Raw genomic sequence first — 26,913 nt, forward strand, 5'->3', positions numbered from 1 at the left:
CTTAGGTTGTAGAAAAGTTTACTCAGTGACGGTCTAGAGACAAGAAGTTATAATAATTGAGACACTACAAGCAAAGTTGTGCCACTGTCTGCCAATAATCATTGTGGCTATATACAGGTAGTATGGCATGATGCAATCCCTGATGGCATGTACGAAACCACTGCGGTACTCTCTGGAGCAAAATTATTTTGCTGGATACACCTCAGGACTGACAAACAAAATCCTAAAAAAAATTGTATATTATTATTTATTAGGGTCAGAGGCAAACACAGTACATGGTAATTGCCATTACAAGCCAATAAAAGAAAGAAGTATCAAGCTACACTACTGCTGACCTCAGAGTTGCAAGCAGGAGATCTTCTTCTGTGCAAGATGCAGAGCACAGTAGACATTCCAGTAGGTGTTACATGGTCTGTGCTTACCTGCAGCCAATTGGGGTGAATTGGGGTGGAAAATGAAAATTTTACTGAAAATTAATATGTAAATATTGTACTATAATTTTGAAATTTTAAATACAGCAGCTCTAATCCTTCCTACAGCAATGTGTTAAAAGAATGAAAATGCTCTACCATAACCCTTCTTCAAATATTAATCTGAATAGTGTTTCATATCTCCCCAGGACTTTTACTAAGAAAAATGCATTTATACTACCTCAACTTTATATTAATTAATGCCAATTAATTTTTTAATATTACCATCCAGCTTTATTAACCATTAAATCTCTGAGTTTACAAATGCTTTTATAAGACTGATGTTACAAAAAACAAACCATACCATTCATTACTTAATACAACAGTTTACATTACATGATGTCAATGCCTTCTATAGTTTTAAATATCATTCTTCCTCATTGGAAATCAGTTTTTTTCACCTTCATCACAACTTGTGCTTTTGACACCACACACATGTCTACAATGTCAGGAAAAAGAAGTATTCTTGTTTCTCATTGATTTTCTTCCTCATGAAATTAACTTAAAAGTCATCATGCAGCTCCATATTTTGAATGGGTAGTCTTTGTAACAGGAAGATTAACAAAGACAAAATCTTTTTTGTCCATTATCATTGGAGGTGTCTCATAAGGTCCAGGTCCATATTCCTCTTCAGTTGTTGTATAAGATATTACAGTTTCTTGCTCCAAAACTTTGGTATCATCTGCTTCCTTTTCCTTGCTGTCCACTCTAATATCGTCTGAAATTTCCATCTGTGACATGACACTTTTCCCAGGGAGAACTTCCAGTTTCCTATCATGGGCTTTCTTTGGGTTGGGCATTAATATACCCATAACGAACACCTCTCAGGTGTTCCACAAAGGTGTCAGACCATACCTGCATTGGGTCACCTGTTTCATTTTCCAAACTACTGACAGGTAAGGGGGATAAAACTTTTTCTCGATTGAAAGGTACGATACCAAAAGCACGAAATCCTGCAGTAGCATTGTCTTCAGTTTTCTCACCCTTGTAGTGAAATGTCACATTCAATGTCTTAGGGAAGTCGCTTTTAGGAAGAACACCCCTATTGCCTTTGTTTCAATCAGTCAAAGCTTTTCGCCAAGCCATCTTCATTAGGCGAAAGAATGCCATGTCTTAAGGCTGGCAGATGGGTGTTGCATTTGCAGGAGAAACAAAAATGTAATATTGTTTTCTTCGCATTGTGAGACTACAAACAAGGAAATGTGGCTTGAGAGATTCTCTCTTATCAGAACTTTGACCCCCTCAAGCCATCTTAAGAGATAGCAAAAAGCTAGTGTCTGAAACCAATCTTCAAATTTACTGAGGTCAAACCATCCACTCTGGTTTCTGTTGTGTGCTGTACAATTCATTCCACCTTCCATCCAGGTTGGATACAGATGAGTGGCCTTATAAACTACACAACATGGCAGAAGATCTCCTGCAGAAGCCATCATTACAGATGTACTTGTTTCGGATGAGTCTATGATTTTATGAGGAAGTTTACATCCCCTCTTGACTAACACACTGACAGCACAAGGATCATCAGAGAAGTTGGTCGCATCATAGTTGACTATGTGGCTAGGCAGAACCCCTCTCACAGTCTCCTCCAAATTCTTGAAATAGCTTGCTATGACATCTCTGTTCACTTTAACTCCAGCTCTCTTTACATTTTCACTCAAATGTACACTCAAATTATTGCAATGAAAGCAGATTTTTCACCCACTCATATCCAGGCCTCTGGTCTTCAAACCTCTTTTCCACTCTTACCCTTTGGTCCAAATAGCTCTTTACAATATTCCTTATCTAACTTGTCATTAATGGTTGACCCCATTCTGCGCATTTAAATAATCCACTGATTAATGTCTTCTCTTCTTCTAAGCTAAAACCAGTTTGTCCACCTATTTTCAAAGGATTTTTGTTATTTAATTTCTTTGAAAGTGTACTAGGTGGTATTCCATATTTTTTGTATGCATTCCTGAGTGATAATTTACGTGCCTTGACATAATTGAAAGCTTTCTGCAGGCTTGTATTGCAGTATTTTTTACAGCCAGCTGGCCCAATCTTATTTTTGTATATCCATGGCATGTTCAAATTCACTCTGGAAAAATATGATTTTCTACATTTATGCCTGCAACTAATGAATAACATATTCAAATTAACCTAACTTTTCATACATAATCACTCATAGTTGTCCTCCACATTCCAATATCAGAACACTGTATTACAATTACCAGAGTAGTTGTGCAACAGTTTGTTTTCAGATTTTTATAAAAAAGGCAAAGTTTACACTTAAATACATTTGTTTTTAAATCCCCTAACTCTTGGACACACACGCTGCAGCCAGGTGACTAGCATGAGTTTGGGGGTTCTCGTAAAGATAAGTCATTTTTAGATTATAAAAGTATGTAGTTTAGTATTGATTACATGGGAAGTAGGTGTATTAATGTGCCTTTTAAGCATACCATTAATGGTTTCATTTTTCTTTATGTAATATAGCAGAAAATGCAAAAAAATTGTACAATCGTATTTTCTGTTTACGTTTTGCCGCAGCAAATCTATATAAGTTTGTTTAGTTGATCTTTGCTCTCTCCAGAAATTTAACTGTAGCATACCTCTTCATTATTTAACTCACATTTCCAGAAAGTAGCGTAAATTTTAAGTCGTTGTTTCAGAAACTTTGCACTGTTGTTTTTGTTTACACACAGTTGCATATAGGCCAAATTTGTGGAACCATATTTTCGTGTTTATCTGTAATTTAACTGACTTATTCTTAATAAACAATAATGTTCATCATGAGTGAAAAGTGGTTGACTTGCCATGGAATTGTTAGGTCAGGGCTTTTGGTGTGACAGGTGCTGTAGTTTTTTCCATGTGGGTGACTGTAGTGGCGTGGGAATAGGGGAAGTAAATGAGACTCATCAGTGGTTTTGTAGGATATGTAGAAGAGATAGGAAGATACTCGAACAAGAGGGGAAAATTTCCACCCTTCAGGCTGAATTAGACAAGACCAGGTGAAATCTTGACAGGTTAAGGAGGGAGAAGGGTAAAGAGAGGTGGAAAGTGGCAACAGGCAACAGGAGGAAGAGACCTAGCACTTTGTCTTACAGCTTCATGGTGAATGTGGAAAATAGATTTGACCTGTTGCTTCAATTATAACTGGTGAACCTCAAATAGTTGCAGGTGTAGACAGGGCACAACAAACTTTCAACAGCAAATTGAAAAGTAAGAATGTTGGGAAACCAGTAAAGAGAAAGAAAGTGTTGTTGTTAGGTAGTTCCCATGGAAGAGGTGTTAGCCAACTTTTGCAGAATGAACTCGGATCAGAATACCAGGTCACCAATTTTTTTAAACCTAGTGCTGGTCTGGAGCAACTGACAGAGGATTTAGGATCACTTTGCAATAATTTCACTAAGGAAGACACCATGGTTATAGTGGTTGGGGCAGGTAATAGTATTGACAGAGATCCTGGGTACAGTATAGAGTGTGGCCTGCTAAAGATTGCATCAGCATCGAAGCATACTAGTGTTGAGTTTGTATCTGTTCTTGGGCACCACGACCAACCTCATTTGAACTCTTCCGTCAAGAGAGTTAATTTGGAGTTGGAATGGCTGCTTATGTTGGGTGCAGGGTCACACATTGGTGTGGTTCCTGTTGATATACCCACTCTGACAGTCACACAGTACAAATGTCTTTATTCCAAACCTACTTTGCTTGGTGGGAATAAATTCCTTAAAAGATAATCGTCCTTTGAACAGCAAGAGACCTTCATCTATACAAAACTTGTGATGTTGGTGATATGAATTACAAAACGTCTTACAAACTTTGTCAACAATCATCCTAATTTTAAATATACTGTTGCCTCCAGTATATTCAGGGTTATCACTGAAGTGTGAAATTCTCAGAAGTAGACAAAAATGGTCTCGGGACATAATTTCGCTGAAAACTGGTGTGCTCAAAAGTGTATCTGTGGACCAATAATCACTAAATTTTAACATCTTAACTTGTTTCATTAGAAGGCAAACAGTATAAAAACAATACATTTCCTCAAATCCAGTCTCTTTCCGCTTTTGTGGGTCGAGAATTCACAGATTCTGTAGTGTTTTCTTTTGAGTAAACAAAAACGATTTGTTTCATCTGCAATAAATTGCAACAGTTCTTGAGACATAAATATCACAAAAAATTAAAGAGTGCTTGGCTCAGTATATAATTGACATTTTTGTCCTGAACTCGAGTCATTGAAGTAATGGTTTAGCAGATGGAAATCAGTTTCTTTCCAGTCAAATGTATCACTTAAGTGCACTCTTTTCTTAACCATTTCGCTGTCACTTTCTGATTCCTCAGATTCAGAGGAACTGCTGACTGTATTTCTTGCTCTCCCCTCTGATGTAAAAGGCTGAGGACTACAGCTTCGAGATTCTGTTGAAGACTCATCACTGTTAGCAACTTCAGACAATTCACACTCACTGTCACTCTTAGTGAGCATATCCAGGATTTCCTTATCTGTGCAACCATGGAGACATGACATTTCTCACGTAGAAAACAAGAAACCTGACAAAATTACAGAAATCTAAGTCAAATTCTGCAAAGAGTGAATACAGCAACAAAGATATATGCACTCTTGAACTACACAGTCAGACCACTGAACAGCTACTAGAAGAGCAGGGTGGAACGGCAGCTCTGCATGTATACACGTCCATAACGCTCAGGAAGCTTTGTCTCATTGTGTCTGAACTCGTCCCGAGTGGTGGGAAGGCCGGTGGCATGGGATGCTGGAACACATCCTTAGCGCTTTAGGGCAGACCCAAGGCAATGTGTATACATGTCAGACGAGCCAGGGGAACAGTGAGGCATGACGAGTTAACATATCAGCAGCAGTCAAAGGGTTAACTTAAAATGGGCATCCTATTATTTATTAATATACATTGGATGTATATTAATGTATGAGTGCCACTTAATAGTAATCAAGAAAGCTAAATATGCCAGGTATGCCTACCAACACTTAAATTGCTGATCCCAGACAAAAACTTTGAGATCGCTGAACATCTGGGTCAAATCATATTATTATCCTGGGCACACACATTCTGTGGACATGTTTTTACTCTGAACTCCAAAACAGTTAACAACAACTGCTTTAAGCAACACCAAATTTTACCAGTTTGTCTGTGGAGGCCCCCAACTCTCCTTTTGTTAAACAATATTCCAACCCCCCCCCCCCCCCCCCCCCACCACCACCACCACCACCATTAGCCACCCACTTTACCAACTTCTAGAATTGCCCCTGGCTGAAAGTGTAATAACATGTGCCATTTACTGTATTTAGTGGAAATGTGGATCTGAAATTGTCATCCATAGCCTGAAGTGACTACATTGATATATTAAAAAGTGTCAATTTAACAGTGTAAAAAAACCATCAAAGGGTTCATGGATTCAATATCAAATGCAGTAGAAAGATGGTCAACCACGTGAAATTCTGGCAAAGTTCCAACATCTTCCTGGGACTGGTCAACTATTACCATAATTTTATGGTTGACTGGTAGCCATTTTACAGTCTCTTTTACCTGGGACTTGTCTCAGTGAGTTTTATATACAAAGGAAAATAACTGTAGTTGGAATGTGTTTTATTGTCCAAATTCCCTATGCAGATGATAGATTCACAAGAGATGTTGGAGGGAAATACTCATGTAAGTAGTGGGTGCATTGGTCAAAGGCCTTCCTGAATGTGGCTTCAGATGCACAGCAGAACATGGTCCATTGCCACAAAATTTGTGATGTGTAATGCAATGAACAGAAAGTCTTTTCAGGGCTGTGGGAGAAGGCTCTTCTGCATAGCACCAAACATCAGCAGAGGCATAAAAATTGTTGGTCTTTACTAGAAAATGCCACCAAAATATGACTAAAAAATGATACTGATTTTGTAATTGCTTTAAAAATATGACCAGCAGTACACTCATTGTGTCATTCATTCTATTTTCCTTCAGGCTCAACATGACATAGAGCCATTGGAGTTCCATGATCCATTCAGATTGAACACTGAAGAATCATGAAACTTGTGGTTCCCACATTGATGGATAAGTTTTTTTTATATTTTTTTTATTTTTTAGCCAAAGATGTGAAATTTGAAATTTAGATTATATGTTGTTTGGAGCTGTCCACCACATAGTGTGAAATGACTTTACCGAGTTCACCTGTGGAGGCACCTGTCTTGAATTTGATTGGACTGTGATGAAGGCATGAGCAGGCAGGGCCTCAGACGAATGTAACCTCCTCACACTTTGCTGTTGATACAAAAAGAGTTTGCTTTTCTTAAGTCACTTAAAAGATACCATTATCCAGTCCCCAAAATATTTACAAGGTCACTCAAGTCAGTAAGTCATTTATCAGTTTCGTGCAGTGTTTGCTAGATACACTTCTCAACAGTCACGTTATAAGCATTCTGTCACATCTTCCCAAACAGTACCACTGTGACCACCACAAAAATGAGACACTCCTTTTCATATCCAGGTGCTTCAGTTGCTGTCATTATGTAACTTAAGATATTGCCATTGCTCACCTACATGGTTGCAACATGTACATATAGCCACCTCACTGTAATGTCAGAAAACAAACAGCTGTCACTAGTTGGAGCTATACCATGTCTGAATACCAAAGGGACCTGGCCTGTGGAAGAAATCAAGAAATCAGTGCCCCTATTATGAGAGGGAGACCAACAACTGTGTGTGTGTGTGTGTGTGTGTGTGTGTGTGTGTGTGTGTGTGTGTGTGTGTGTGTGTGTGTCCACAATGTATCTCTCTCCTTCTCAATCCTTTCTACATGTCATGATATGTGGTTGTCTTTTTCTGTATGGTGAGAAAACATGACAGCACTACACCAAGTCCCAGATGAACTTTAAATGGCTCATAAAATACTTACATCCTGTTGATATGTTGTGGAGATACATCAGATATGCTGTTTAAAGAGTGTGTTGTTATTTAAATGGGCATGACTTCCAAGTTGTTCTTCAACTGTTACACTAGTTGCTTGATGCGTTCTTGGGTTGTTTATGTCCCAATGGCTATTAAAAATGTTAATTTTGAATACTAGCTGGATTTTCTTATGATGATGATCAGTTGTCAGTTAAGAGCTAGTAACATATGTTAATGTACTGAATTATACACCAAGTGTACTGCTATAATCTTGCTTTGCAGATTTTCTCTTATTGTATTTGGAGGAGATGGTGTCTATGATGCACCACGCAGCATTGTCATGAACAACAAGATCTTCACGTCATCAGAGCACATAGCTGACTACTTTAACAATGTTGTAACAGGTAAGAAGGCACTGGAAAACGGCCATATAGAAAGAATGATAAAATTATTTCAAATAAGGAGTTAGCATTAGTTCTAAATTATAACCTTTTTTTTTTTGTTTGTCACGGGATTTCATAATGTCATACTGTACCAATGACTGTAATATCTTCTATACAGTATGTTCTATACAGTGGTCATTTTAGAATGTACCACTAAAACTATGCTGAGAACTAAACATCATCTAAAATGTTTAAGAAATTCAGGCACTGAAACATTCAAAGTTTTCTGAGTAAAATAAGTGAAAAGAACATATGCACCAATAATATTACATATGTACCAGTAATTTTTAGTATTTTAATTAGACTATGTGTAAAGGTCTCAGTGAAATTAGCCTGACTCTCAAAATTGCATGAACTTTCTAAGCGTTCTTGTTCTGAGCATTTTTTCTAATACTGTACATGTCTACTTGGAACTTTTTAAAGTTAGAAACAGTAAACAGGCATTTTCAGAGTGAGTAGACTAGCTGATATGAAAATAGTTTCTGTAAATTTTGTAGTATTGTGATTATGGTCTGTCAAAAGTTGTAACTTTCTGTTAAATTTTTATGATATCTTGAACAGTATTTTGTCAGTGGACACTCTCATGCAAAGTGAATTATTCATTCCAGTATTTGTCTTATGTATCTGAATTGACACCTTCAATTGAAATTTTGTATTTTTTTCCCTAGGACATGGCAACAGAGATATTTTTGGTGCAATTAATTACGCTACTAAGCTTATATACAGACCTGGAATTTCAAAAACATTTATCCTTCTGCCCTGCAGTGAATGTGCACCTGAAAATATGACGGTATTGTATCAAGTTTACAAAGAAAATTGCTAACCAATTCCTTCCAATTTACAACATAATAGCAGTTGACATTACTCAAAAATGTATTTTCATTATTAAATCATCAAATAATGAATAACAGTACTCTGAATTTATGTTAAGGCATATAACATAAGAAAGTAACACTTATAGCTGCCTTCTTATAGTATCAGTTATTGATATTATAATGTAAATGGATAGATAATAAATCTACTCAACAAGTGAGAGTAGGGGACCACACATACAAAAGGATTTAACTTTCACAAGCTTTCAGAGCCAGTGACTCCTTCTTCTGGCTTGAAAGCTTGTGCAAGTTAAATCATTTTGTATGCGTGTTCCCCTACAGCTGCTTGGTGACTAGATTTCTTAACTATCTATTTATATTATTTTTCATTTTAGAAATTTCCTTGAAAAAAGTTTCATTTGTGCAGCCACTTTTTTATATTTTGTTATTTAATTATGGTTATTATGTTAAAGGAGATGAGTTAATGCCTCTTCACAATGTTTTTGTGAACGTTCATCAACAGCCGTGTAACTTAAGATATTATTTTATGTTATTCTGAAGGCTAACAGTTTCAGCATTTCATTATACCACCTCAAGCCTGAAGATAGCATAATGAAATGCTGAAACTGGTAGTCTTCAAAATAAAATAAAATAAAATAACATCTTAAGCTACACATCTATTGGTGAATTTAATTGACACTGACAATTACCAGCCAATGTCCCATGTCCATAATGGACCAACAGAGATTTGTCATAGGATGTTGCTACCTTTGTTATCAACCATGTGGTAAGATGTTCTTTGAGCTCATCATCTTTGAGCTCATCATCAATTTTTGACCAATAAGTAACATTTTTTGGTGCAAAAAGAGATGGAAGTCTCTAGGGCCGAGGGGAGGGCTGTATGGAGTGTGGTCTAACCAGTTACAGTTGAAGTCCTGTAAGAGTTGTCATGTCTTGTTGAAAGTGTGAGATCTTGCATTGTCATCAATCAAAACAACACTGTTTGTGAGCTATGTGAAGCACTTATTCTGTATTGCACAGTGCAGTTTCACAAGCACTTTCCAGTAAACATTTGCATTGATTGTTTCACCATGTGGTATAAAATGTGCAGGTAGAACACAGTGTCTCTCCTAAGTGACTGTGCTCATGACTTTTCACGGTGTCAAGATTTGCTTGTCTTTAGTCTTTACTGATGAAACAGTGTGCTTATATCCTACTGATTGTTGTTTTGATTGAGCTGTTTCATAAATGTAACAGAGAAACTACTACAACAGACCTGCAGTAGAAAACAACATATAGAAACAGGCAAAAAAAGTCTCAAGCAAATCAATGTTTCTGTACCCAACAAATGTAGAAGAACTACAGGTTACAATACAAATTCTCAAAATGAAACACTCTGCAGGATTAGATGATATACATGATTTCATTATAAAGAAATGTGGGGACTTGATCACTGAGCCATTAACTGACCTATGTAACCTATCTTTTGCTACAGGAACTTTTCCTTCATGTTTGAAGATAGCAAAAGTAAAGCCATTATACAAGAAAGGAAACAAAGATGATATTTCCAACTACAGACCATTGGCAGTTCTGTGTGTTTTCTCAAAAATATTAGAAAGGCTCTTCAATAAGAGGCTAACAGACTTCTTAGAGGATAATGGCATTCTGTCAGAATCTCAACATGGATTTAGAGCAAACTGTTCAACTGAATCAGCAGTTCACACCTTTGTATTAGAGGCACTGATAGCATTAGACAAAAAAAACTTACCATGGGCATATTTTTAGATTTGTCAAAGGCATTTGACACCTTAAATCATGACAAATTGCTACACAAGCCAGAAAATCTTGGCATTAGGGGAACAGCTGACAACTGGCTCAGCTCTTAAGAACAGGGAACAATATGTGGAAATAGATCAGGAAATGGATAATGTCATTAGGAAATATAATTCCAAGCTACTGACTGCTCACTGTTCAATATGGAGTGCCACAAGGATCAATAATGGGTCCTGTTCTGTCCTCACTCTATGTAAATGACAGCAATGAATAAGCAATGACAGCAGTAAAATATTTCAATTTGCCAATGAGACAAGTGTTGTAGTTGCAGGAAACTCAGAAGAAACTCTTGTAAAAACATGAGAGAAGCCACTGACAGGCTAACATGTTACTTTGATAACAATGAGTTAATAATAAACACTGGAAATCTGTAGCTATGGAGCCGACCAGGGTGGCCAAGCGGTTCTAGGCGCTACAGCCTGGAAACGTGCGACCACTATGGTCGCAGGTTCGAATCCTGCCTTGGGCATGGATGTGTGTTACGTCCTTAGGTTAGTTAGGTTTAAGTAGTTCTAAGTTCTAGGTGACTGATGACCTCAGAAGTTAAGTCCCATAGTGCTCACAGTCATTTGAACCATTTGTAGCTATGGATATACACACAGCACAAAAAAATCTAATATCACCCAATCTTGAGCCAAATGGACAGACAATTACCAAAACATCCTGTACCAAATTTCTTGGACTTTATCTACAAGACAACTTGAAATGGAAGGCACATATTGAGCAAATGAACAAACATTAAGTACTTCTTGTTTTGTGTTACATACATTAAAAATCTGTACCAGCCAAAACACTGTTCAGTGTGTATATTATGCAGTTGTCACTCTAACCTCCAGTATGGGATTATGTTCTGGGAAAATTCTGGAGATGTCATCAAAACATACAAAATTTTAAAAAAATATATAAGAATAATGGCAGCGGTAGATAATCGCAAATCATGTAGACCATTGTTTAAAAAAAAGGATGATCCTGCCACTTCCTTGCACCTTGCATATATATATATACTTGAAAATATAATGTATTTAAAGCAAAACTTACATACAAACAGACCACTCATCACTCAAAATCACACTATACACAGCTATGATACAAGACGAAAATTGGATGTACATGTTCAAAGCGCCAACACAAAGTTTTTCAAAACTGTCTTTTCCATCCTAGTATCAAACTATACAATGCCTTACCAGGTACCATTAAACACATACAAAACATTGGTCACTTCAAATCTAAATTGAAGTCGTACTTGCTTGATCACTGCTTTTACACAGTAAATTAATACCTACAAAAGCAAATTTTTCTATGTTAACCCAATGTAGTCTTGTACAGAAGAACATTTGTATATTATCTCTCTGTATATAGTGACACAACATTTATTTAAGTATTCATCATTAATTGACACATTAATGTGTGTTATTATGTACAAAGGTATATTATAAGTAAAACTGCTAATATTAACATAAAAATCCAAATATCTCTTGCACATTGTGCAGCTTTAGATGAAAATGGATCAATAAATCAAATGTCTCACCACCATCCACTAGAAAATTACCATCCTCTTTGTTGTATCATGTCAGAAAGTCAAGTGCACCAACCAATTATTATTCTGTGTGTTGCTCTGTAAGAGTTTTTGGCACACAGTGAAAACACAGTTTTCAAAAATTCACTTTTTCATTAACAATTTCATGAAGAAATGAACTTGAAATTTTCCAGAGAGTTCTTAGAAAGATAAGATATTGTAAAATTGCAGCAGTTTTCCTTTGTGAGTTCTTCAACTTCATGAACCAGATCTTTATTGACCAAACTTGGACACCCACATTGTTTGTCTTCATACATTTGATGGCATTCTTCATTGACCTATCAGAACTATCTTACCATTGAATCACTCATCACATTTTCTCCATAACCCTCACAAGTCTGTCGATGAATGTCAAATTTCATTTATTGTTTCTTGTATGCTGAAAACAAGTTACTGATCCAAAATCAATCAACTTTGTCATTCCAAACAAGCGCTATCAGCATAAACAATCCACAAAGAAATCATAGTGGTGTCATATACTTCATCTTGACTCAAAGCAACTAACACATATGTCCCAAACTGACTGCAATGCTGTTGTGGAACTAAATACAAATGAAACTTACTTTCTGTACAGGCCTCATAATAAATTATGCTCTAAAATTAGCTAGAGAAAAGCATTGTATCAAACTAGTTTTACATGTAGTAACAGGGAGGGCATGTGATTCTTGAAAACACACCAGATGATAATTTGGAGAAAGAGTATTAGAGTTGAATAACCGATCAAAGATGAGATCGTTAGAGATGATGTAGTTTGAGGAGGTATAAAGGGTGTCCAAGGAGCAATGGTCTGTATTTAGGCATATGGCATGTTGATGCAAAAAAGTCTCAAAAACATGTGCTCTAAAATGTATTCCTTAAGGCCTGTGAGCCTTCCTTAATGTTTAAAATTTGTGGTAAGTTCCTATGGGACCTGCTGAGGTCATCGGTCCGCAGGCTTACACACTACTTAATCTGACTTAAACTACCTTATGGTAACGACAACACACACACCCATGCCTGAGGGAGGATTTGAACCTCCAACGGAGGCAGCCACATGAACAGTGGTAAGGCACCCTAGACCGCACAGCTACCCTGCACAGCCTTCATCTTTGACACTGTGAAACAGATCTCTTCTACTGTAAGTTCCTTGCTTTCCGTATTTTGGGAGGACCTAGTATGAAACAAAACAAGAAAATATGGTCTACGATCTAAAATGCATACCTGAAGAGCTACGCACAGCTGTTCTGCAGAAGAGACATTTTTCACACCAGCAAAGATGAACAAATGCTCATGCTCTTAAGTTATGCACTTCAGAGGCCATATTTACTGGACCTTTTTCTTGTTTCTGGTTGACACTATCACCTCTCAAAAATGTGGAAATTACAGAGCTCACACTAAAGGAGATTTGTTTCATGCTATCTAAGAGGAAGTAATCACAGCTCTTAAGGTATTCATTTTAGAGCCTACGTTTACTAGACGTTTTTGCTTTGAATGATCGTTCCTGTCATATACCTGAATATTGACCAATCCTCCCTGGACACCCTGTGTATTTAAGAGGAAAACAGTAATAGTGTTAAGTCCAACATTTCAACACAAAATTGTGTCAAGCTGTTATTGCATCTGAATAAAAATAGTTCCATTATGCAAACAAAATTTTTATGCCACTATGTTAATATTTTTCAGTTCATAAAATATTGTATTTTACTAAAAGAAAATGGAAAGTACTACAGATTTCATGGTTTTTTCAGCTGGATTATTCCGCACTCCACCAGGGCCTTCTAGACCATGGTATTACTCTCCACATTCTCATGAATGAGGAATTTAGATTTGAAAAACCACGCCTGCAAAAAATATTGTATGGTAAGTGAGCAACTTCTGAAACCCCAAATGTGCTTTTTATTTCTGACACTGTATTAAAACATAGACATACAGATACCATTCATGCATTCATTTTCTCTTCATACATCATGTTCTACAGATCCCATCATGAAGGACAGCCTTCACGAATGTGGAAAGAGTCAAGTTAAACATTAATAGGCAGAACCAGGCACTCCTTATGTGAAGCATACTAACAACAAATTATCACTAGTGTGAATCTACTCATATTAATAACAACAGATATTATGAAATTACTTCAAAATTACTTTATACACTAGAGAGCCAAAGCAACTGGTACACCTGTCAGATATCATGTAGGCCTGTCCATAAATCCATAAGAGTATGAGGAGATGGAGATCCTTTCTGAACAGAACATTGCAAGGCATCCCAGATATGCTCAGTAATGTACATGTCTGGGATGTTTGGTGACCAGTGGAAGTGTTTAAACTCAGAAGCGTGTTCCTGGAGCCACACTGTAGCAATTCTGGATGTGTGGGTTGTTGAATTGTCCAAATCTGCTGGAATGCACAATCGACATGAAGAGATACAAGTGATCAGACAGGATGCTTACGTACGTATCACCTGTCAGAGTCACGTCTAGATGCATCAGGGGTCCCATATCACTCCAACTGCACATGCCCCACACCATTACAGTTCCTCCACCAGCTTGAACAGTCCACTGCTGACATGCAGGGTCCATGGAGTCATGAGGTTGTCTCTATACTCGTACACATCCATCCGCTTGACACAATTTTAAATGAGACTCATCTGACCAGAAAACGTGTTTCCAGTCATCAACAGTCCAATGTCAGTGTTGACGGGCCCAGTTGAGACGTAAAGCTTTGTGCTGTGCAGTCATCAAGTGCACACGAGTGGGCCTTCGGCTACAAAAGCTCATACTGATGATGTTTACTTGAATGGTTCATGGACTGACAGTTGTTGATGGCTCAGCATTGAAATCTGCAGCAATTTTCCAATGGATTGGACATCCATCATGTTGAACAATTCTCTTCAGTTGCCATTGGTGCCATTCTTACACGAACTTTTTCTGGCCACAGCGATGTCGGAGATTTGATGTTTTACTGGGATATACATGGTACATTCATGAAATGATCATATGAGAAATTCCCCACTTCGTCGCTACCTTGGAGGTTATGTGTTCCATTGCTCATGTGCCAACTATAACACTATGTTCAAACTCACTTAAATCTTGATAAACTGTAATTGTAGCAGCGGTAATTGATCTAACAACTGCACCAGACACATGTTGTCTTATATAGGTGTTGCCAACTGTAATGTTGTATTCTGCATATTTACATATCTCTGTATTTGAATATACATGCCTATACCAGTTTCTTTGGCACTTCAGTGTGTATGTTTATATACTTTAGCAGAGAAACGGCTTCTTTGAAAAAAAAAAGCCATTGCACCTCCTCTTATACTACTCATGTGCTTCTTTTACTATACTTCAAACAAATCATCTATGTACCTTTCATATATCACTTATCAGCTGTCTATAGACTGACAAAGTCAAGATCTGCCAACATAAATGTTATAATTATGTGGAAATTGCATCCCTGAGGGGTCCAAATAGTGTGATGAGGTATTCTTTTAATCTGTTTTTCACTATCTGGAGATTTTCATTTTATTGCCTGACGTGTGTTATTAACCTGTCATAGACTATATGGAAATTCTTCTTAAGAGTATGTAGCATAGCTCATATAAAATACACAATAATCACAACAAGCTGTTCACAGTTTTTCTTATAATTTTCCAACTAATTTCAACCTAATGGTCACTATTCTGCAGAACTTTTATTTTTTCTGGTGAATACAACATTACTATAATTTTAAAATGTAACCCATGATTACTTACCACAATGGGAATCTGTGGCCTTGGTTTATAGCATGGCATTGTCAGGTTTGGAGTTCCAGAGTAATAAAATAAAACTTTTAACAACTTGGCGTGATTATTTTAGAAAAGGTTGTCTTATGTGGAAATTATTTGTACTTATGGTATTCTCACTGTGAATTGCTCTGGTCACTCTCAAACTCACTCTTCTAATTAACTACAGATGCCATTACCTGTAGGAATTATATTTGTTGCTATGTAAAATGTCAATGTTCCTTGGTCCGTGCAGAGGCTTCTGCAAGATGTTTGGTTATCAGATTTACACATTATTCTTATTGCATCCTTTTGTAGAATAAATACTTGGCTTAGTTCCATTGTCCCAAAAGATTATGCAATACCACAATATTGAATGAAAGTGTCCACCCTGATACCTCAATGGTCAGCGTGACGGACTGTCGTCCTAAGGGGCCCAGGTTCGATTCCTGGGTGGGTCAGGAATTTTCTCTGCTCAGGGACTGGGTCTTGTGTTGTCTTTATCATCATTTCATCCCCATCCAGTGCACTGGTTGCCCAATGTGGAATCGAGTGTAATAAGAACTCCACCAAGGCGGCCGGACATGCCCCGTAAGGGCCTCCCGGCCAGTGATGCCGAAAGCTCATTTTCATTTCCAATGAAAGTGTGCTAACAATCTCATCTGTAAGTAAACACAATTAGAGACATTTATGAGTGCAAAACAAGCAGACCTGGGCGTTTTGGTAAACTTATACATGCACTGTTTCCTCATCTGATGTATGGCCATTAATCTCTACTTCTGAGACTTGTAAGTCATTTTGATATATGGCAATGCATAATACAAGTCTCTGCAAGATTAAGTATTTGCTATTAACTAGTTGTAAGCCTCTTTCATTGTTCTGCTGCCTATTTCTATTATGGGTGTGTTTACACTCTTTATCAGTATATTAGTCTCTCTGGAGAGGCTGCATGATTGCATTCAGATTGTGTGATCTTCAAGAGATTACTCTCCCATTTTAGATGCTGTTGTTAAGATGCTTTCATGCAGTAATATATAATAGTAACAACAAATGTAGGATAAAAAAGTTTCTTGAACTAACATGCTATATTATTTGTTCGAACAGATAAGTATGAATGCTTTAAGCTTGTATAATGATTAACATCTCCTGAATCCACTTGGAGAACAATTAGGAGCTGCCTGCTCTCTAACATCCAGACCAGATGATGATTAATCATTTGCTCCAAGTTCTTTCCTCAGTCATGCTGTGGTAACTATTGGGACATGTTCAGTCCTTTCCTGGTTTGAGGAGAGGTATCAAAATTGCCTCTGTCCAGGAGTTGCGAAAGTGCCCTGTCTGCCTTATTGAATTAAAACATTGTAAGGTGACTTCCTTTGATGCTGTTTTCAAGTTCTGCAATGTGCTGCATTAGAGTTTGTCATGACCAGATGCAGCATCACGAGCCACAGTGACTGCCAGATCCAGGTCTCACATGGAGAGTTTGCAATTGAATGACTCCAAATGCTGTGAGTAATAACAGCACACTAGATCATAGCTGGCAGTGGCAGTTATGGTAGTCATTATGAAATGCTCTGCCATTGTCTGCACAATGTCTCCATGTGGTGTTTGGAGGCACCCCTGTCTCAACGTTGCTGTAGGTGACCAACTGTATTTACTGGAAATCCTCCTGATGGGTTCCCATAATGTAGTTAAACAAGTGTAATGGTTGATGGAGACCAGGAATGCTTGCTATGTCCTTACCTTTCTCCCCTTGATAATGCATCAATCCTTGGCCCTTGCCACTCAGAAGCCTGTGAGATTTTCCACTGTTGAGTGGCACTTAAACCATCGTAGAGCCATATTTCTTACCTGGCTTACTGAATGTTTTCATCAGTCCACCAAGGGACAGGTTGCCTCCATAAATGACCTGAGGACTTTGAAACAAAGACACGATTGGCTTTGTGGAACCCTTTTGTGATGTGGTCAAGCACAGCCAGCTGGATGAAAATTGTCCAGCTGGTTCTGCCAATCATCTGTCCTGGCTGCATCCTTTCAGGGAAAGCTCCATCCAGAGATCAATCCAGAATGGGAAGTGGTCACTGGAGTGAAGGTCATCAGTAACTTCCCACTGAACAGAGTCCATGAGGACTGGAGAGCAGAAAGAGAGGTGTATGGCTGAGGATGACGCAGTAGCAGCACAGAAATGAGTGGGAGTGCTAGAGTTGAGGATGCACAGCTGATGAGATGTCATGAAGCTCTCTAAATCGCAACCTCAATTGAAAGTAGAGATTGAGCCCCACAATACATGATAGACATTGAAGTCTCCCAGTGGAAGAAATGGTCAGGGTAGTTGTTATGTAAGATCTGTTAGGGCTTCAGAGTCTGTCTCATTTTGTCGAAGTAAATACAGTGAACAGTGATCCTCAGACACACATGAATTTCAGCTGCAATTTCTTACACATCAGTAGCAACAAGGAGAACAAAGAGTGGGTTGCATTACTGACAAGCACAGCAACCCCTCCATTGGCCCTTTCACCAGACAGGTCATCTTTGTGATGACGCTTTACATATAAGGCAAGTAACTTTATAAGGATATGAAAAATCACATATGCATAAAGCATTGCTATATCTACTCCTAAGTAACTTATTGAAATAACTGTGACTTTTATGTAATCCAGGTATCACTGATGATAGGCGGTGCCCAAAACTAGTCTTGTCAAATAAACAACGATCAACAAGCAGCTTATGCCAAACAATTAATTTTTAATATGTCGTATTTACTATACATATTTACATCTATATCTGTCTGTCTATACATATTACACATTAAAGTCCACACTGCATTTTTCTGTCTGTATGTGAAGGGAGGACAGTATGTGTGTTTACTTTTATGCAAACTGGCTGACTCTGATATTATTTGTTGAATAACTCATGCCTTCTGAGAACTGACATGGCATGAGCTGCTTAAATTGTTTAAGTCATGAATCTAGACAGTGGCCTGTAAAAAAAATTACCACTACAGGCAACAAGTCATCTGGCTGTGAGTGTTTAGCATTACATGTGTGAAGTCAGGATAGGACACTAGCTAGATCTAATTATCCTTCTATCAGGAGTCGGCCACTGAACTATTTGTTATATGTAGATTTCAGAGAAAACATTTAGCATAGCATCAAACTGGGACATTCCTGATGAAAGTGGGGCACCTGAACTCTTAATCATGTAGCTAACAATGGGTTTTTCTCTGTTACTATTTCCACAGTAATAAAAGATTTTTAGTAAATATAAAAATAACAGGTTCAGTAACTGATTTTCAAGCATTATCACCAAAAATTGCCGCTCTAACTTTTGAAACAATGAATACAACTTACATAATAATAATTCCTCTAGCTTCTAAAAATGAAAAAAAATCTAACAAAAACAAGGGAAGAGATAAGTAAGTTTTGGAAACTTTTCAAACAAACTGTGAACAGAATAGATAAAAGATCTTATTGGGAGATTTAAATCTCATGTTTGATAAAGGAAGGATATATAATTGATGAATGGAGTCAACGTAACTTTACAAATGAGAATAGACGAAGACTTGTAGAATGCTGTAGAGACTTGTACAATGCTACAGAGGTCGCAACTTTGTAACTAAAGCAACATAATTCAGGAGCAAATCAAACAAGTGTCAAACAATGAAACATGCACATTGGAGAAAGGGGATGGCAACTATACCATGTCTGTATGGATAAAAGTAATGAAATTTACAAAGTTAAAGTACCACTACCATGGAAAAACTATGCAGAGCAGATCATTAGTTTAAAGTTAAAAATGGCATATTATAGGACACAGAATAAATCTTTTGCAATAACACTTGTAGACTGTAAGGGAGCATATGATTCTCTCCATAGACATTCAGTATTAAAAATTATTGGGGATCATCTAACACTGAATAAATTAGTAGAACTTATCCAGACCAACACCAAACCAAATGTAAAGTTTAGAGGAGACATTTCTGAACAATTCCCCATAAAAACAGACCTTAGGCTGGGTTACTGTGTAATATCATTACTATTCAACTGTGCACTGGGATAATAAGAGACTGGTACAAGGAAAACCCATGGAATATAAGAATTAGAAGCTCCAAAAGTGTTTGGGTTTGGCAGGTGATTTTGTTCTCCCAGCTGACAATGTTCAAGAAACCAGACAACAGGTTAAACTGCAACAAGAAATATCACAGAAAATTAACGTTTGGATAGGAGGGGGATGCTAACTCAACCAACATTTGCAAACAAAATTACAATAGAAAAACAGGAAATCAAAGTTTTTGATAAATTTAGATGTTTATGTAAAACCATAACTTACAACCTAAATGAGAAACTAACATAGAAAAATAGATTGAAAGAAATTAAACAGAGCAAATTACATCACCAAAAACACATACAACAATAAATCCTGTTAACAACTGTAAAATTAAAACATTATAAAACAGCTACATACCCAGAAATGACATATGCAGTTGAAGCCATCTTCAAAACAATTAATACATCAGAAACTGGAAGAATACCTAAAGACAGAAAGAAGAATAATTAGGACATTTGTAAAAAAAAAAAAACAATATCAAGTGAATGGAGATTGGAGAATAGCTTCAAATGAAACAGTATACAGGGAAGTGGAAACAGGAAGAAACACATCTCATTCTTAAACTTCTGATCAGAATAGCAGAAAACAAAATGAGTAAGTGAATAAAAGGAAAATTGTGAAATAGTGAGAGTAACATTGAATGGATTACAGAAAATAAGGAAAATATAAGTTAATTACAAATTACAAAAAAACAAAAAATACAAAACAAAATATTGCTAGACAAGAAAACCAAACTACAAATAAAGTTCTTTCAAACACACACACACACACACACACACACACACACACACACACACACACACACACACAGATGTGGTGTGTGTGTGTGTGTGTGTGTGTGTGTGTGTGTGTGTGTGTGTGTGTAAGAATAAAGAAATAGAGGCATATAAAAGAACAAACACTTTGTTTAATCATAAATTATAGCAATACTTTACACTGAAGTCATGAGGTAATGATATGCACATATATTGGATGGCGGTACCATCACGTACACAAGACCTAAAAGGGCAGTACATTGGTAAAGCAATCATGTGTACTCAGGTAAGTCATGTGAAAAGGTTTTTTGATGTGATTATGGCCACATGACTGGAATTAACAGACTCTGAATGCAGAATGGTAGTTGGAGCTAGACACAGGGAATGTTTCAATGTGGAAGTCATTAGGAAATTCAGTATTCTTAGATCCACAGTGTCAGGAGTGCACTTGTTGTTGTTGTTGTTGTGGTCTTCAGTCCTGAAACTGGTTTGATGCAGCTCTCCATTCTACTCTATCCTGTGCAAGCTTCTTCATCTCCCAGTACCTACTGCAACCTACTTCCTTCTGAATCTGCTTAGTGTACTCATCTCTCGGTCTCCCTCTACGATTTTTACCCTCCACACTGCCCTCCAATGCTAAATTTGTGATCCCTTGATGCCTCAAAACATGTCCTACCAACCGATCCCTTCTTCTAGTCAAGTTGTGCCACAAACTTCTCTTCTCCCCAATCCTATTCAATACCTCCTCATTAGTTACGTGATCTATCCACCTTATCTTCAGTATTCTTCTGTAGCACCACATTTAAAGCTTCTATTCTCTTCTTGTCCAAACTAGTTATCGTCCATGTTTCACTTCCATACATGGCTACACTCCAAACAAATATTTTCAGAAATGACTTCCTGACACTTAAATCTATATTCGATGTTAACAAATTTCTCTTCTTCAGAAACGCTTTCCTTGCCATTGCCAGTCTACATTTTATATCCTCTCTACTTCGACCATCATCAGTTATTTTACTTTCTAAATAGCAAAACTCCTTTACTACTTTAAGTGTCTCATTTCCTAATCTAATTCCCTCAGCATCACCCAATTTAATTGGACTACATTCCATTATCCTCGTTTTGCTTTTGTTGATGTTCATCTTATATCCTCCTTTCAAGACACTGTCCATTCCGTTCAACTGCTCTTCCAAGTCCTTTGCCGTCTCTGACAGAATTACAATGTCATCGGCGAACCTCAAAGTTTTTACTTTGTCTCCATGAATTTTAATACCTACTCCAAATTTTTCTTTTGTTTCCTTTACTGCTTGCTCAATATACAGATTGAATAACATCGGGGAGAGGCTACAACTCTGTCTCACTCCTTTCCCAACCACTGCTTCCCTTTCATGTCCCTCGACTCTTATAACTGCCATCTGGTTTCTGTACAAATTGTAAATAGCCTTTCTCTCCCTGTATTTTACCCCTGCCGCCTTTAGAATTTGAAAGAGAGTATTCCAGTCAACATTGTCAAAAGCTTTCTCTAAGTCTACAAATGCTAGAAACGTAGGTTTGCCTTTTCTTAATCTTTCTTCTAAGATAAGTCGTAAGGTCAGTATTGCCTCACGTGTTCCTGTATTTCTACGGAATCCAAACTGATCCTCCCCGAGGTCCGCATCTACCAGTTTTTCCATTCGTCTGTAAGGAATTCGCGTTAGTATTTTGCAGCTGTGACTTATTAAACTGATAGTTCGGTAATTTTCACATCTGTCAACACCTGCTTTCTTTGGGATTGGAATTATTATATTCTTCTTGAAGTCTGTGGGTATTTCGCCTGTCTCATACATCTTGCTCACCAGCTGGTAGAGTTTTGTTATGACTGGCTCTCCCAAGGCCGTCAGTAGTTCTAATGGAATGTTGTCTACTCCGGGGGCCTTGTTTCGACTCAGGTCTTTCAGTGCTCTGTCAAACTCTTCACGCAGTATCATATCTCCCATTTCGTCTTCATCTACATCCTCTTCCATTTCCATAATATTGTCCTCAAGTACATCACCCTTGTATAAACCTTCTATATACTCCTTCCACCTTTCTGCCTTCCCTTCTTTGCTTAGAACTGGGTTGCCATCTGAGCTCTTGATATTCATACACGTGGTTCTCTTCTCTCCAAAGGTCTCTTTAATTTTCCTGTAGGCAGTATCTATCTTACCCCTAGTGAGATAAGCCTCTACATCCTTACATTTGTCCTCTAGCCATCCCTGTTTAGCCATTTTGCACTTCCTGTCGATCTCATTTTTGAGACGTTTGTATTCCTTTTTGCCCTCGTCTTTTTACCTACTTTATCCTCTGCTGCCTTCACTACTTCATCCCTCAGAGCTGCCCATTCTTCTTCTACTGTATTTCTTTCCCCTATTCCTGTCAATTGTTCCCTTATGCTCTCCCTGAAACTCTGTACAACCTCTGGTTCTTTCAGTTTATCCAGGTCCCATCTCCTTAATTTCCCACATTTTTGCAGTTTCTTCAGTTTTAATCTACAGGTCATAACCAATAGATTGTGGTCAGAGTCCACATCTGCCCTTGGAAATGTCTTACAACTTAAAACCTGGTTCCTAAATCTCTGTCTTACGATTATATAATCTATCTGATACCTTTTAGTATCTCCAGGGTTCTTCCACATATACAACCTTCTTTCATGATTCTTAAACCAAGTGTTACCTATGACTAAGTTGTGCTCTGTACAAAACTGAGGCTACCAAATTTCAGGCATTACCTCTCACCACAGACAGTGCAGTGGCCAACGGCCTTCTGTTAATGACCAAGAGCAGTGACATTTGTGTAGAGTTGACAGTGCTAACAGATGAGAGAAACTGCAGGAAATAACCACGGAAGTCAATATGGGACATAAAATGCATGTATCTGTTAGGACAGTGGGGTGAAATTTGTCATTAATGGGCTATGACAGGTGATGACCAACACAAGTGCCTTTGGTAACAGCATGTGCATGTGCATGTGCGTCTATCCTGGGCTTGTGACCATATCAGTTGGACCCTAAATGAATGGAAAAATGTGGCCTGGCCAAATAAGTCCCAATTTCAGTTGGTAAGAGCTTATGGTAGGGTTTGAATATGGTGAAGATTCCATGAAACCAGGGGCCCAAGTTGTCAACAAGGCACTGTGCAAGCTGGTGGTGGCTCCATAATGGTGTGGGCTGTGTTTATGTGGCATGGACTGGACACTGTGGTCCAACTCAATCAATCATTCCTATACAACAATGGAGTTTTTATGGATTAAAATGCACTGTCTGATGAGGCAACAGTTGTTTCTGATTGGTTTGAAGAATATTCTAAACAATTCAAGTGAATGGTATGGTCACCCAGATAGTCCAACATGAATCCCATCCAACATGGAAGGGACATAACCAAGAGGTCAGTTCATGCATAAGCTTCTGCACTGCCAACACACCTGCAATTATGGATTGCTATTGAGACAGCATAGTTCAGTATTTATGCAGGTGATTTCCAATGACTTGTAGAGTCCATGCCACATTAAGTTATGCCTTGTAAAAGTACATCTGACACAATATTACAAGGTATCCCATGACATTTGTCACATTAGTGTGCAGAACCATTGTGTAGTATTATTGATTTTTATTGAATTGAACTATATTATTGAATAATACCTCATAATATAAACTTTTGTATAATTGCACAGTGGTCCAGTGAAGGCCATAAAATAAATTTACTTTTCTTAGAATGAAATACTGTTTCACCATTGGGCTGTCATTTCTTAACCCCAGTGTACATCCTGTGAAATGGGTATTTTGTTGTTAAACAAGCAGTAGAAATCAGAATGTGCAAGAACAATTTCAACTGGGACAGCAGCTATAATCTTAGTGGTATGTGGAAGCAGGCTCTTGATGCCAAGAAGACACAGAGAAATGTGCTGGACTGTTTACTTTCCTATGAGAGAGTGGTGGTGCTACTGCTATGGACATGGATACAGTCTCTGCCAGAATGACATAATGGTGTTACACATAGATTAATTGCAAGCCATCAAAGGACTTTGAATTATAAATGGTCACCATAATAGCAGCCATATTAGTCAGTTGTTTCTGAAAAAGTAAATGTAAGATTTTTTTAAAAGCTCAATATTTTACTCAGATTCACCTGACAAGAAAACTGAAAATTTATTGTACAACAAATGTCATTATTAATAAGTGCACTAGAAACATACTTTTGATGGGATTATGATGTCTTCAGTTGATCTAATACTGATTCTTCAGTGTGGTAACTTATCACTGATTTGTTTTGCCATCCTGTGCCCCACGAAGTAAAGTGTCTTTTTTTTTTTTTTGTACATACTGGAATTACTTCTGTAATAATAACAATTAATTAGTGTGTGACTCTTTCATTTACTGCATCAACTGAACTAAAACCATACAAAAATGATCTGATTCTCCCTCATTATTTTGTCTCATATACACGTTATTGTTTGTAAAAAGATCTTACAAGTCACTTTTACACTTTGAATCACAGGAATTGATGGAAAAACTGCATTTACCAAGAATGATGTGAAAAATCTGAAGGGAGACAAAGGTCTGAGACGGCAAGTGAAACTACCAAAGACTCTGCTTGGAGTATGTACTGCACTGGCTCTTGAAACAAATGGTAGGTAACACATTTATTTCAGCTTTTTTTAAAAGAATTTCATATTTACCAATGAAATGAGGAAGTTCCCTACTTTGCGTTTTCATGTCCAAACTAAAGTTTGCCTCTGCTTTTAATCCTATGGAACATTTTATATTATGTGGTGCTACTTCTTCAGTTAACAGATTACAGGATTAAAGAAACTAAATTTTATCTGTACCTTTCTTTGTCTTACATTCCAGCATTTCCACTTTAGAGTTAATCAACATTGTATGTTAACCATTTCAGCAGTTTTGACATTCACACTTACTTACTTTCTGAAAAAATGTGATTGGATTAACTTGTGCTGTGTGATGGCATTCTACACTATAGACCTCCAGAATACAATTTTCATTCATTTCTTTATGTAAATGTCTACACCTCACTTTTTTCCTAATTTTTCATCACCGTAAAGCTTTTCTTATCATGTTTTTCAATGTTTAATGTTCAATGAACTATTATTTATCAAAGAAAAAAATAATTTCTGAACAATCAGGCATTTTCATAATACCCTTCCGCCAGTTCATCTCCACCCCCACCACATACCACTAAAACAAGTAATACAGTAACATTACCAAAAACATTATTTTTGAAACTACACTCATGCTCATAAATTAGGTATAATGCTGATACATGGTAAAACAACACTCTGGTGAGCAGTTTGCGGTTTAAATCACCTCGGGGTATGACCATGCAGTGCATTTTACCTGTAGTCGTCGCACAGTGGCGCTGGCAGCAGTCCACGTACACAGAGGTGTGTTGGTGTATGTCAGAGTATGATGCAGTGAGTAAGTGTGCAGCCATTTTCAGATGTACTAATGTTGACTGTGTGTTGAAAATGACTCAAAGAATCTAGGTTAAGGACAAACACAGCAGCGACGAGCAGTAGAGCAAAGGAGACTGGGACTTATACCTTACTGTTACTAGCTTCTGAACACTATGATTGTTTGAATAGTGGGTGTGCTGGAAAGAAACTCTAAATCATATTATTAACATGTGGAAACATTTATTTTCCTATCATCGACATTTAAAACTACCACAGACTCATCATCAGAACTTTAATTTGAAGATTACATGAAGCTAGGTGTTGAAGTTACAGTGCTGGTGAAAGTTGTTTTCACTTGTAATCCACAAAATATTTGCAAAATATATGCAAAAATATATATTTCGACTTATCTGCTATCAGATCCAGAATGTTGTAAAAGCCCATCTTGAGAGCATCTATCTTCACTGGTGTAAAGTCTCAGTTTTTATATATACATGTGTCACTGTGTACAAGCATCCAGCTTAAGTGATCAAAAAGACTGTGATGTGAGAGAAAGCACTACACCATGCTGGAATCTTTGACATGTCAATTTTCATTTGCAAAAAGGTAGTACACAAATCTTGTGCAACAAAGTTAAGTAATTTTAGGCCTCTCTCTCATTTTAAGCAAAGGATGGACACAGTTGCTCATTTACAAAATCACATCAACACAGGGTAAATGGTCACACACAAAGTATTCATCCCTTTGAAGGCTACCTCACAAAAAGAGCATTTTAAACTTCACAACATGTGTCACTAGTGTAAAATATGTATATGTGGCATATGACTATATCTATTGAATTCTAAACTTAAGCTTTATGTGAAAACCTTTA

The 26,913-nt window shown here is 37.3% G+C and overlaps 1 protein-coding gene across 1 annotated transcript in view; it reads left to right on the forward strand.

Moving 5' to 3' along the window:
- Positions 1–26,913, forward strand: part of LOC126299332 (uncharacterized) — a 793,355-nt gene that overhangs the window by 758,538 nt on the left and 7,904 nt on the right. The window contains exons 70-73 of the mRNA XM_049991162.1: positions 7,634–7,755; positions 8,463–8,584; positions 13,743–13,854; positions 25,127–25,258. Of these exons, the coding sequence (XP_049847119.1) occupies positions 7,634–7,755; positions 8,463–8,584; positions 13,743–13,854; positions 25,127–25,258 (488 nt within the window). The remainder of the gene's footprint in view (positions 1–7,633; positions 7,756–8,462; positions 8,585–13,742; positions 13,855–25,126; positions 25,259–26,913) is intronic.

Source organism: Schistocerca gregaria, chromosome X (assembly GCF_023897955.1).
Source record: "Schistocerca gregaria isolate iqSchGreg1 chromosome X, iqSchGreg1.2, whole genome shotgun sequence".
Lineage (NCBI taxonomy): Eukaryota > Metazoa > Arthropoda > Insecta > Orthoptera > Acrididae > Schistocerca > Schistocerca gregaria.